The sequence below is a fragment of the Pimephales promelas genome, chromosome 25 (assembly GCF_988280905.1).
Source record: "Pimephales promelas chromosome 25, fPimPro1.hap1.1, whole genome shotgun sequence".
Taxonomy (NCBI): domain Eukaryota; kingdom Metazoa; phylum Chordata; class Actinopteri; order Cypriniformes; family Leuciscidae; genus Pimephales; species Pimephales promelas.
This window is the reverse complement of record NC_142793.1, coordinates 7,840,413-7,854,934: the sequence shown is the minus strand read 5'-3', so window position 1 is coordinate 7,854,934 and position 14,522 is coordinate 7,840,413. Positions and strand designations below refer to the sequence as shown.

Genomic DNA, 14,522 nt, shown 5'->3' with positions numbered 1-14,522 from the left:
AACGGGCAGTGTCATCCCATGGCTTTACAGTAGGAAGGGCCTCATGTGCTGAGTGATAAACTTGTGACTGGCCCACAAACATGCCAAGAGCTGGGGGTGGCAGTGCTTCTTCCTTAGTTCTTGGAACCTCATCTATTCTCCTAATAAGTGAATGTAGCATAGGTCGGTCACCTGGTATAAGTTCGTCAATTACTGGGTCTGGCCATGGTGGTGGTGCAGGCCAATCATCCTCTTCTTCAGCGTTGAGTTCACTTTCTACAAGTGGCTGTGATGACATCACTGTTAACTCTGGCTTTCTGGTATGAAGAGAGGTTGGAGACTGCATGTTGCGAACAGAATCCACTAACTGTCTCATGTCTGCTCGCAGCGCTCTAAGCTCAACTAAGTCTGATGCCATGTGGCGCTGTGTCTGCTGCAGGAGGTGTCTTTCATGACGAATGTCATCTAACTCAACTCGGCTGTCATTCTGCGGATGTACTGGATGCAGTGCTGAAGGTAAGGGAGTAGAGTAATTTCGTAGCTGTTCCCTAAACTCTCTCTCTGGAAACCGCTGGGCCTGGGGGGCTAGCTGCTTCTTCTGGCTGTGCTGTTGGCTCTCAGCCCTATAGCCCAGGTCCATCTCCTGAAGAATAGCATCCCGCCTCTGGCGTCGCAGGGGAGAGTCTGGTGGGGAGGTGAGGGATGTCATCCTGGCATTTCCCTCCTGGTGAGAACTCTCTGATTCCTCTCTGTACCTCTGACCGATGTAGCCTCTATAATCAACCTCATAATCTGCATAGCGCACAGGTAGGTGGATATGCCGTCTGGGACGTGCACCAATAGCATCATACTCTGGATGTCGTTCCATCTCTGATGTGAACCCAGTGAATCCGGCTCGAAGGACCATCAATGTAGTGAAGATAATAGGTAGACACTCAGTCTATGTGCTAGTTCTGGATTTATCACCAAGTTCACTCAGGTGTGTCGGCCAGAACACCTCTTAAGGCCAAATGTTCCAGAGTATGAAATAAATAGTGGAGAAATAATTCTTATTCTGTTTCTTTATTCCTCTTTCTTGCAATTCTGAGAGTATTGGTGTGTGTGTGTGTGTGGTCTTTTTTTCATTTACGCACACTCTGAGGGAAAGTGCAGCTCACACAACCGACTGACCAACCGACTATCTCTATCGTACTGCATACTAAGTATGTGATGTCAGATAGTATACAAACCAGCGCGCGCTTCAGCCACCGTTATAAGCGCTGAATCAACGGAAGTCAATGTGAAACATAAACCCTAATATGGTCAACTACACTAAATAATAGCAACACTAAAATAACTTTGGGGCCTTTTCTACAGTGTTACTGGAAATACAACTGGAAAATTTGCGATATATGTCTCGAACAAGGGATTAGGGACTGTCCAAGGTGCTGAAATAATAATAATAATTAAAAAACAACAACAAAACAAAACAAAAAAAACACTACAAAAACACTTCTGAGGCATAAAACACCTGCAGACAGAAACAATCTCGTTTAAATAGCAGATCACACGTCGAAGGCGCACGTTTTGCTGCAAAACCGTGAGTTTCTCATGCGCATTTTCCGTGACCACAAAGCGCACGTTAAGAACGCGAGCTTTTAGATTTTATTTATTTGCAAATATAACATTTAAAATACAACTTTACAAACCCATTAACGAAAAACAAAAACAAAACTGTGCGGGAGAAAGTGAGAAGACCATGAGGTCTTATAAAACCACTTCCCCAAAATCTCATTAAAATGGACATAAAATGACATGATCAAGCAAGACAATACAATCAATACATCAATCATGTCAATACAACAAATTAACAAAATAAACTTAATTATATGTTAACATTTTTTTCAGCTCTCTTTTAAAAGTGTTTATAGTGATTTTAGTCTTTAAAACAGGGTCCAAATGATTCCAGAGGGAATTCCCTCTGTATTTCAGTGTAGATTGATTAGCTGTAGTTCTACAAAAGGCAAGATACAAATCTTTACAACGCCTAGTGGAATAGGCATGAACATCCGAAGAATACATGAAAAAATGATTGAAAGCTCTGGAAATAATATTTGTCATATTCACACATACTTATACATAAAAATATGTATGCAATATATGTTAACATTAAATATGGTCAAGATGTTATATTTTATAAATGTCGTCAAGATGTTATATTTTATGGCAAATCGCGCGTCCCTTGGCTGTCAAAACGCACGCGTTTGACGAGTCAATCAGACGCCTGACCGCGTCTGTCGCGACAACGTTGCTTCCATTATCAGAACGTACATTTGAAATGACAAACTTGAGTGCGCAAAAGAGGCGATCTGTGAACGGGCCCTATTCTTTGTCTTACCAAGTCATGGTGTTCATGTGAACAATGAGCCTCGTCAACTCTCCTTGCAAGGGTGTCGAAGTCCAGTGACATCACTGCCAGATTCAAACTGTGCGCTCGCTGGCGCTGAGCCAGAGATGGACGCGCTCAGCGCTTGTCATATCATATAAAGTGTTGGGCGGGCCGTATGGCCAAACTTAATTCATTATTATTATGAAAATTAAAAATTTAAATTGTTTTTATTAATCTGTTTCGGTGTGCCACCTGTCAATCTGGCCGCCCATAAATCCGCGCCTGTTACAGAGTACAGACGATTGGTGTATGACATCACAGTACTGATTCGAAAGCATACAGAACACAGTGATTGACTTGAAACAGCTCTCTACAGAGTACAGCCGATTGGTCTATGACATCACAGTACTGATTCGAAAGCAAACAGCATACAGTGATTGACATGAAGGAGCTCAGTACAGAGACGATTGGTGTATGACATCACAGTACTGATTCAAAAGCATACAGCATACAGTGATTGACATGAAGCAGCTCAATACAGAGTACAGACGATTGGTGTATGACATCAGTACTGATTCGAAAGCATTTTTTTATTTTTTATTTTTTATTCTGAAATAATATTCTCATGCGTGATCAATCAGCTTTGATATTTAAATCACCATATTGTAATTTCTGCACCGTTAAAGGGCGTATCCATCCCTCAATATTATTAAATGTATGCTTCATCTTTCATTTTAAATTCCTAAATTCGATCAATAAACTCAATTATTTCGAATAATAAGACACTATATGGCTGTTAACCTAGGGGTTGATCAAATTAAATCATTTACACAAAAAAAAATACAATTGCATAAAATAATGTTATGAAATTGATTTTAATTTACATATAAGAAACGTTGGAAAGAATGATGCTACTTTTAAACATTCAACACTAAACCGCCAGTAGGTGGTGGCAGACTGGCAAGCGACCGTCTTGATGAGTGAGACATTGATTAATTCATTCAAACTATTCTTTCAAACGGCTGATTATTTCAAGAATGGTGTTCATGAAAAATAGATGATGTTGCTTAACAAATGCTAAAAATATAAAACTCCACATTTAGATTTTTATTGTCAGTAGCCTATGTATGTTGTTAACTGAGTGTGTTTGTGTGTGTGCTGCGCTCATTGTGTAGATTTCTGCTCGAGAGGCTGCGCGAGGCGTCAACAGTGCAACCTTACCATCAGTAATACCGGTAGTCAACAACACTGACAGTAATGCAGCGCAATATGAAAGAGTTCGTCTTAGGTTTAACAACCTAAGAAACTAATAATGAACAATAAACTAAAACGACATAAGCCATTTTTTTTAAAATAAATAATGTATGAAACCTTATTGTAAAGTGTTACTGGAAATACAACTGGAAAATTTGCGATATATGTCTCGAACAAGGGATTAGGGACTGTCCAAGGTGCTGAAATAATAATAATAATAATAAAAAAAAAAAACCAAACAACAACAACAGTGAACGTGAAGCCGAGATTTGTTTTTATTTTCTTATTACAAAAACACTTCTGAGGCATAAAACACCTGCAGACAGAAACAATCTCGTTTAAATAGCAGATCACACGTCGAAGGCGCACGTTTTGCTGCAAAACCGTGAGTTTCTCATGCGCATTTTCCGTGACCACAAAGCGCACGTTAAGAACGCGAGCTTTTAGATTTTATTTATTTGCAAATATAACATTTAAAATACAACTTTACAAACCCATTAACGAAAAACAAAAACAAAACTGTGCGGGAGAAAGTGAGAAGACCATGAGGTCTTATAAAACCACTTCCCCAAAATCTCATTAAAATGGACATAAAATGACATGATCAAGCAAGACAATACAATCAATACATCAATCATGTCAATACTACAAATTAACAAAATAAACTTAATTATAGGCTATGTTAACATTTTTTCAGCTCTCTTTTAAAAGTGTTTATAGTGATTTTAGTCTTTAAAACAGGGTCCAAATGATTCCAGAGGGAATTCCCTCTGTATTTCAGTGTAGATTGATTAGCTGTAGTTCTACAAAAGGCAAGATACAAATCTTTACAACGCCTAGTGGAATAGGCATGAACATCCGAAGAATATGTCACAGGTCGAGGGGAGGAACGCTCGGGTGACCAACCACCCCCCCTCTAACTGAGTCACCACCGTGAGGAGCCGACACCACAGGCACACAACAGAGGACCCGGAGACAAAGATAAGTTTCAAAGGAGTAACAATCTTTATTAAGCCAAAGGTTTCTCACCAACCTGATCTCACAGAATTCCGTGAAATGAACACGGACTCTTAACTCAAAATCCGTTGCAGTGTCACGGATTTGCCAAAAAATCCGTGATGTGCCCACGGAATTGATGCCTATGTAAGTCAATGACAGGCAGCATCCGTGGTCTACACACGGGCTGTTACAATACCTGCGCGCTCCCCCAATTGACGTCGTTTTATAATTTGGAAAGATATATTCTGAATTTACTTAAAGTACTTTACTTTACATATTTGATTTTAACTTGATATTGCATTGTTCTGTCGTCGTTTGATCGCTAGGATAACGTCTGGTCACCCTGAATTCCGTGACCGTACCACGGAATATTCGGTGGTCGCCACAGATTGGTTCACCGTTACTGGACGATATTGCTGCTGATTTTGATACTTTAGGTTGGCTATTCAAGCTGTCTGGGTTTGTGATGCATGTAGTCTAATTAAACTGTGAACTTTTGTATCTTCCCTGACCAGTTATAGCATTTTGCTTATTGACAAATTCTGTGATGGCACCACGGATTCTTCCGTGATGGGCCCACGGGTTTCTTCCGTGACCGTACCACGGAATATTCGGTGGTCGACCACCTTTACTTGACGATATTGCTGCTGATTTTGATACTTCAGGTTGGCTATTCAAGTTGTCTGGGTTTGTGATGCATGTAGTCTAATTAAACTGTGAACCTTTTATCTCCCCTGACCAGTTTCTATAGCCTTTTGCTTATTGACAAATTCTGTGATGGCACCACGGATTCTTCCGTGATGGGACCACGGGTTTCTTCCGTGACCGTACTACGGAATATTCGGTGGTCGCCACAGATTGTTTCACCTTTACTGGACGATATTGCTGTTGGTTTTGACACTAGGCTATTCAAGTTGTCCGTGTTTGTGATGCATGTAGTCTAATTAAACTGTGAACTTCTTATCCCCCTGACCAGTTTCTATAGCCTTTTGCTTATTGACAAATTCTGTGACGGCACCACGGATTCTTCCGTGATGGGACCACGGGTTTCTTCCGTGACCGTACTACGGAATATTTGGTGGTCGCCACAGATTGTTTCACCTTCACTGGAGATTGCTGATTTTGACACTTTAGGCTATTCGAGTTGTCTGTGTTTGCGATGAAATGTAGCCTCATTAAACTGTGAACATATTATCTCCCCTGATCATTTTGTGTATAACAGTTTTCCACATTGTCAAATTCTGAATCCGTGATGGACACACGGATAACTGGCAGGCTCGATCAATCAAACTCCCCATCCATCAGCCTGGTGTAAATAATATTTGGACTAATTTATTTTATTTTATTTTTTTTTACTTTAATTTACTCAATTGACAGATAGGCATATACAGACAACGAAAAAAATGATAAAGACTTATAATAAATTAATGTTAAATCGGACGTGTTGCCATGGCGGCGACCCCACGGCACTTTCGCGGTTTTTCCGTCATTGCGAGGATCCCCTCTACCAATCGGTATGTATCTCAGACCTGCTACTTATTTACTAAATATAAATGTTGAAATATAAGTTTTAATGCGTTTTAGATCGCTTGTAGGCTATTGTTCATTGCTAAATATTTGACATGATATCGTGTCTGTAAATAACGTTAGCTGCTAGTTGTTTTTCTCTAAAAAAAAAGTATGCATTTTTACAAATATTTAAAAGACGTTTTCTCAAAATTAGTTTTTTTGTCATTCTTCAGTAATGTTACCAACATATCATCCTATGTAGCACCATGTACACCAAAGAAATATAGTGAAAATCGTTTATTTATTTTTTTTTTGTGATGGAAAAGTGAGATGAAAGCATATAGCTAATGTTAACGTTAGGCCCTATCCTGAAATCCATCTAGTCTTTTTCCATCTTGTGTAAACTAAATGAAAAAAAAATAATTTTCCACCTGGCTTTATCTTGTGTTCAGATTTGTTACCGAAAATAGCTATATGCAAAAATTGCGCATATTTAATGATATAATTCCTATTTTGCATAATTAAACTTATAATACATTGTTTTTATATACTTGTGTAATTAATCAACTGAGGAAGGTTCATGGTGATCATGGTAATAGATTCATTTATTTTTAAAATTTTACCCTATTCACCTTTAGTGTCTCGCATTAATGTAGACATTACATTTTTTTTTCTCAGAGATATATCTAATTATGCTTTCTTGTCTGTTCTACAGATTATTTGCTGTTTTACATCTTATCTCCATTTCTCTGTCTCTATTTCAGTTTTATATAGAAAACAAAGGCACTTTTAAGAGCCACTCTTTCATTCTCTCTCTCACTGTTTCTCTCTAGTCTCTCTCTCTCTCTCTCACTCTCTCTCACTCTCACACACACACACACACGCACGCACGCATACACTCTTATCTTCATATTTGTACTGTTTGTCTATTGTCTGTATTTTTGTATTGTATCTGTGCACCATGTCGGAAAACCACCCAGCAGCCTTTGAAGATCCTAATGAGGCCAGGGTGAGATATTTTGTAACTTTACACCCATATCTATGTCAAATAACTATTGGTACTACATATTCTTTGTTTGTTGTAGTTGCTGTTGAGGTATGATGTTCTAGACATTTACGTAATGTATTATGAAGTAGTGTAGTATTTTATATCTTGTAGTTTTTGAGTTGTGTTTTTTATTGTTACTTACTAAAAAAGCGTCCATCAAACATAACCATAAGTTAGTCATCAAAGTCTGATATTTCGATGTTTGGAGTAAATCCAGTAACTTACTAAAACTTTATTATAACTGAACCTGGTTGAAGTCATGTTTGTGACAGACATTATGCCTTCTGTCTGGTTTACAGCATCAAAACATGTCAAAAGGTGGAGGGCTCAAGAAGACCTGCCCAGCATGCAAAATAACATTTTTAATAGCTTCAAGAAGTGCCCTATGTGCAAGGCCCCACAGCCTAAAAATGTGCGCCTAAACAAAAAGATTGAAAAATTCGAGCAAAAAAAAAAAAAAAAAATGGGTTGCCAACACAAAAAAAATCAGGTGACCTCACATTTGTGGGATGATGCCATCATTTTGGTAAGTAACTTTTCTTGTTCTATGTCACCATAGTCCAGTTATTTTGGGGTACTGGGGAGACTTTCTGGTTTTGACTGAGACAAGAAAATGCATTAACATATTTATGGAAGCTATTTATTCAACAGATTTACCATCTTAAAGATCAAAATCTTGAATACAGCTATTCCTTGTGATGTTTCAAAAGTCTGCTTCTACGCTAAATATTTCTTGTTGACCTGCATTTGTGTCCCAGGTTTGTGCTATTGTGATAAGCAGACAAAGATCCATACACAGCCACACCAAAGCACTTGTAATTGAAATGTTTTAAATGTTTTTTTGTTTTGTTTTTATCTTTAGATAGAGAAGCTGCACGCAGTTGGCTGGAAGACTTTGCTCCTGGTGGAATATCCACACAAGAAGGCCAAAATGATCTTACCTAAAGATGAATTGTTGAGCAAAGGTGCACAGAGATGTGTGCAAAACATTTATGAAATTTTTAAAATGATGGTTGAAGGTAAAACTATATTTATATACTATAAACTTTATATATGTATTTTTTTTATATATTATTATTTAGGGGTAGATGGTGTTGAGCAATCAATGATTGTAAATAGTAAGGGCAACTGTGCTTCTCTGTGTATCTGAGGCTTGTGGATTTTGTATTATTTTGCCTTAGCTTTCACATTTTGACCTAATTGCGTAAAGTACATTTTTTGTGTGTGTTTGTATTCTTCTAGTGAATCCAGAACAGGCAACAGACAGTAGCCATGAGCCTGAGGAGGCTACTGTCATTCTAAATTTTGAGATAACGAACCCATTAAGAGAACAAGGTGCGTTTGGCTTGATTTGGTGCCTTCACTTTATTGTGTTCTCTGAGATTTTTGTGAAAATATGCATTAGCAGCAGATGTCTTTTCACTACACCTATTTAAACTTTTATAAGACACAATGTCACCATGTCACTCATCCTCAGATTCAGTAGCCACAATATCCGTGGACCAGGGGACTGTGGCTGTGGGTGATCAATCTCCTACTGGACAAGGTCTTAAGCTCTTCAGCTTTATTTATGTTCTTTCACAAAATTCACAACGATTTCATTTTAGCTCAAAATAATTCCTAAATTATGTTAAAATTACCTCATTAGGGATTAGCCCAATTATTTTTTCTTCTCCTAAAATGTTGAGATGCTTTCACCCCTAAGATTCTTTGTGAATATAGACCCTAATTGTACTGTGTGTTATATAATCTGTGTATACACGTTAGAGAGACAACATCTTCTTTTCACTCATTCTCATCCTCAGATTTGACAAGTGGCATGACTTTAGACCAGGGGGCTGGGACTGAGGGTGGTCCAGAATTGTTGCTAAGCCCTCCTCCTACAGTACAAGGTTTTACAGTGTCCTGACTGAGTTCTTCCAACCATAGTCCTGTTATTTGAGCTCACTGTATGCTGCTGTCAGTGGGAACAAGAACGAGAGAATTTGGTACAACATAGAGCTCATGGTCTCAGATGGTTTGCTATGTAGTCTATGCTATACCAAATTCTCTTGTTCTTCTTCCTACCAACAGCACATGGGAAATTCAAACAACAAGGCTATGGTGGGATGATGTACTCTGTAGTATCGCTTTAATATCTTTTTTTTTTTCAGGTCTCTGTTATGACCTAATTGTATGTATATTATGATGATAGTCAATGCTGTCTCTTCACTCATTTTAGATTCAGTAGCCACAATTTCTGTGGACCAGGAGGCTGGGACTGTTGCTGTGGCTGATCAACCTCCTACTGGACAAGGTCTTAAGCTCTTCAGCTTTATTTATGTTCTTTATCTTTGAAAGAATATGCTTAAGCTTCAAATATCTGTGCTGTACTGAACCAAGTCTATTTGTTTATATAGGGAAAAGGCGAAATCAGAGGAAGAGAGGTCTGAAATCTGACATCTGATATTCTGTCATCTTTTACATTATCAACACAAAGTATTAATTTAATTGTTGTGCGGGTATTCCTCATATTATTGTTTTAATTAATTTCCATATGGATTGAATGCATAGTGTTCATACTGTAGATAAGCAAGTTTTCAAGTATTAAGTATTTTCCAAGGCTACAATTGCATTTGGATTATTATTTATCATTTCTCTTATGTTGTACAGTGAGAACAAAAGATTGCCCCCACAACAATCGGGATGTGCACCCATACCGTGGGATAATACGGACAAGCAGAGAAAGGTAGGATTGGAGAGGTAGTTAGATTGTGTTATCTGATATGATGTCTTCCCTACAGAAAATACATCTTGGCTAGCATGTTTTGAAACTGGTTTGGAGGATATGCATAGTAAAACTAGGGGTTGTAAGCTCATTTATGGCTATTTCGGGGAGGAGCATGTGCGCACAATCTTCCGGTGACTGGGATTTATAAAGTAAATTTTGTGCAGGTTCTGGTGTACGAACGGTTTTATAAGTCTAAAAAAATTTTTGTGAATGCCATTTTTGCCTTTCGGCCACACATACACTTTTATTAAGGATCCTACACACACAGTTTTATAAATGAGGCCCCACGAACCTATCCATTGGGATATTTGTTTTCTGCTTTAACCAATCGCTACTTGGTCGTATGTTACATGCTGGAACGCACCATTTCTCTTTCAGCCCACTCTAGCTTAGACCATCCAGCAACCAGCATAATTTTTCTGCAAGGTTTAAACTACAGCTAACTTCATATAAAACTGTGAAAAGGTATTTGATTAAAAAATTAAAAGTTGTCCTGCATCACGGGGTGTGAGTAACTGAGTGCTAGTGCTCCTTCTTGGGCACACTACTCAAGGCCCAAGACACTTTATAAGCAACATGCCACTGAACCATGTTCAAGTTACTTAGCATCATAAATTAAATTAAAGTGTACCTTAATAGGTGGGACCTGCAACATCTGCTTAGATGTCAACAAACCTAACCACTGTATCTGTTATAATGCAGTGCAGGAAGCAGGATCCAAATGCAGCAGTTTTTTATTAAATAAACTAGAACAATGACTAAGACTAAGAATAAACTTGAACTATGACAAAGGCTAAGACTCCAGAACAAAACTGACAAGATGCAACAGAACAACATCCAGAACACACAAAGACTGAGCTAGACACATGGCTTAAATACAAAGGCAAACAAGCTAAACGAGATAATGAGGAGAGTGGCTAATCAGAGACACCTAGTAAGACTAATAGACATAACGGGAACTGCTAAACATGGAAAAAGACGGGAACACAGACAAGGAAACATGACAGAACAAATAGTGCCAATTGGCTTTATGCCCAGCTGCACTACTTCCTGAACTTCAGCCAGCTCCTTGTTTCCTGTCTGCCATTATTGGCCAAATTGATTAATTCAGGTGTGCCTGACCTCAGTAGTCATGGCAACAATAATCAGACACCTGAATTAATCAAGCTTGGCCAATAATGGCAGACAGGAAACAAGAAGCTGGCTGAAGTTCAGGAAGTAGTGCAGCTGGGCATAAAGCCAATTGTATCACCAGGGAATTCTTAGTTGTCCCTTGGATAAAATTTGCCCTTGATCCATGTCTCTAAATATTTATTTTTAAATGCCTAGAAATATCCTTTAAAGGTCCTTATACAGTATTTGATGTGGAGAAAGGAACCCTCTTCCCTGTTAACTACATGATGTTTGCTATCCTGACAGACTATTGCCTGCAAGTAATCAGAACATGGACCTGATTGTTGTTCTGGGAAATATTCTCGTTCCTATTATTTTTACCGGTAGTCGTGGAAGACTGGTTAAAAAAAAACTGGTTAAAAAACGACCACTGCTCAGAAAGACAAAGGACCTTGCTGGAAATGAACATTTGACCTCCCCCTCATACAGTCTCACCTAATCTGCATTTCATTCTCTCTCAAGAAACATATGGTTATAATGTGAATGATTATCATTGAGTATTATGTTTAGTATCATTTAAAATGTCTCAGAGTGAATGGTACAAATGTCTCATTTCCAAATAAGTACAACAAAATGTAATAAGGTTTTTAGAAGTTTTTAGAAAACTGGCACACAAAGGAAGATGGCAAAGGTTTTATTAGATAAATTATTGAAAAGCACACTAAATTGGGTTAGAAATTGTTTGTGTAGGGAAACCCTTTTATTGGTGCATTCTCTATAACAATCATGCATTAGAGAACTCGAAAACTAGATGTCACATCTCGAGGGGTTTTCCTCTTACAATAATTACTGAAATTATTTGAAAACTGATCAAATGTCAATCCAAATCATTCCTTTTAAGTTTACATTGTAAATCTGTATCCAATATTTCATGTTACACATTTTCATGTTTTTTTTTTTTTTTGTCTTCCACAGGGGAAGACCGAACTCCTGTACGACTGGATGCCCTGCGATCTATGGTATGGTACCCTTGCTTGGACAGTTCACCCTTAGGCTACGTTCACACTGCAGGGGCTCAATTGACCTTATGCACAGCTGCACTACTTCCTGAACTTCAGCCAGCTACTTGTTTCCTGTCTGCCATTATTGGCCAAACTTGATTAATTCAGGTGTGCCTGATTATTGTTGCCATGACTACTGAGGTCAAGCACACCTGAATTAATTAATTTGTCGAATAATGGCAGACAGGAAACAAGGAGCTGGCTGAAGTTCAGGAAGTAGTGCAGCTGGGCTTATAAAAAAATAAAAATAAAAAATTTGCAAGGCCGTTCACATTTCCAATTAATTGCGACCTTTTGTGATCTTCTGTGTGAACGTGAAATGACCCAGAATTGACCCGCATGCACAGAAGAGTACTTGTTTGCAGAAGTTCTGATAAGAGCCCTCGAGTTTGGCCTGAATAGAGCTGTCCCCCCAAATATTAATTAAATCATAAACCTCGCTTTACTTCCATTGACTAGTCTCAGCATCGTCCCCTATAGTTGTTGTTTATCTTCTTATTCCCGCCTACTTGAAAGCACAATTATGACGTTTGTCGCGTATCAATGACGTGCGGGTCGGATACATGTGACCGGGCCGTTCAGACTGAAGTCGCATTTCAAAAGATTGGATACATATCGGATTTGGACCACATACCCTATTGGCCTGGGTCGCATTTGAAAAGATCGGATCTGTGTCGTTCAGACTGTCATGAAAAGATTAGATACAGGTCACATATGGTCAAAAAAATCCGAATTGGTCCCTTTCAGCCTGCAGTGTGAACGTAGCCTTAGTATACCACATTTTTTACATTGCAATGCACAAAACAAACCTTCCAGCAACTTCAAAGACAACACGATGCATGGCAAGCAACTAAACCAGTTGGTTAGAACCACTGTGTTTGACAGATGACATTGAGCCAAAAATAAAAAAAAAAGGAAAATAAATATGTCTCAAGTGTATTTTGACATTGTAGATTCAAAGGGAACTGCTGAATAAGAACAATTGACTTATAGCCAATTGATAGTTGTAATGGATATACCTAAAGTTGTGTTTGCCACACCCTTGACTATTCATTACCAACCCTACTATCACTGAGTGCTAGATTGGCTTTAAGCGAGGCCAGACAAGATTGCATTATAAAAATTCAGTTTTTAAGTCTTTGCAATCTACTTTATACTACTGTATACTCTATGTACAACTATCTTAATTTGATTAGGTTATGAATTAACAGTTGTAAATGGTGTTGTCTAGAATTTTTTCTTTGTTTATTAAAAAACTCTAGGTGCTATTTTCAAGCCTATGGTTAATCTTAAAGGACAACGCTGGTGCAAAATGAAGTTTTGGTCTACTTACACATTTGGTACATAGTCACCGTTGTCTGAGATTTGTTTTCATGATTATCGAATGTAAAGAGTTTTATCTCTAAAAATTGTTTAGCTTATAATGCTAGTATATGGGGCATATGGAGTAATGAAAATAAAAATCGCTAGTTTATACCACTAACAAGGTTCAAAATAGCCCCACACTAACACAGTAACATAATGAGGGTCCATACATGCAAAACGAAACATTGAGAACGTAAGTGTACAGAGCGTTTAATAAGAAGAAACTTTGTAAAGACAGTCCACTTCGTGTATACAGGCAGCAGCCATCTTTGGAAAACAGTCTCGAGCAGTCGAACCATGAACGCTGAGCCAAGTTTTGGCTCGTTCACATCTCACCGGCGCATTTGGCTCGGTGTTCGTGGTTCGATTGTCAAGACTGTTTTCCAAAGATGGCTCCTGTCTGTATACACAAAGTGAACTGTCTTTATAAAGTATCTTCTTATTCTCTTCTATTCTCAAATTCTAGTTCTCAATGCTTCGTTTTGCATATAGGGACCCTGATTATGCTACCGTGTTAGTGTGGGGCTATTTTGAGCATTGTAAGTGGTATTAACTAGTGTTTTTTTTTATTTTCATTACTCTAAGCCCTATAAACTAGCATTATAAGCTAAACAGTTTTTAGAGATACAACTCTTTACATTTGCTAATCATGAAAACAAATCTCAGGGAACGGTTGACTATGTACCAATGTGTAATTAATTTTGCGCCGGAGTTGTCCTTTAACATCACTCCTATTGAATACCTTGTCTTTCATCTTAATTACTGTACTCTATTATTGTGTAATCGTGTAGTGTAGATGTTACAGCATTGAATGTTAAGTCATTATTCATACCTTTTTCACTAACCATTTATCTCTTGTATTTTTTAGCGGGAAAACCTGGCCTCCAACCTGGCAGATGGCTTGATACTCACTCCAGTTTTATTTTGTTTCTGTCATAATACCTACACAAAAGTTAAATCCAAATTGATCCTTGGCTAGATTGTTTTTTATGATATTTTGTTCATTTTTTTTTTGGTAGGTTTGTATTGTTTTAATAAAGATTTGTATTTACTAAG

The 14,522-nt window shown here is 38.0% G+C and overlaps 1 protein-coding gene across 4 annotated transcripts; it reads left to right on the top strand.

Moving 5' to 3' along the window:
- The first annotated feature begins 4,618 nt into the window (after positions 1-4,618).
- LOC120495166 (uncharacterized) lies at positions 4,619-14,522 on the top strand. 4 transcript variants are annotated; one of them, XM_089127738.1, is made up of 11 exons: positions 4,620-7,118; positions 7,457-7,683; positions 8,020-8,176; positions 8,400-8,492; positions 8,635-8,703; positions 8,963-9,049; positions 9,379-9,453; positions 9,557-9,583; positions 9,810-9,885; positions 12,016-12,059; positions 14,335-14,522. In XM_089127738.1, the coding sequence occupies exons 2-11, from the start codon at positions 7,504-7,506 to the stop codon at positions 14,403-14,405; spliced, it is 879 nt and encodes a 292-aa protein (XP_088983864.1). In that variant the 5' UTR covers positions 4,620-7,118; positions 7,457-7,503; the 3' UTR covers positions 14,406-14,522. The 4 variants fall into 4 exon arrangements, with proteins under 4 accessions (XP_088983863.1, XP_088983864.1, XP_088983862.1 ...); XM_089127737.1 differs by having other exon boundaries at positions 4,619-7,683; positions 8,020-8,122; XM_089127736.1 differs by having other exon boundaries at positions 4,620-7,683.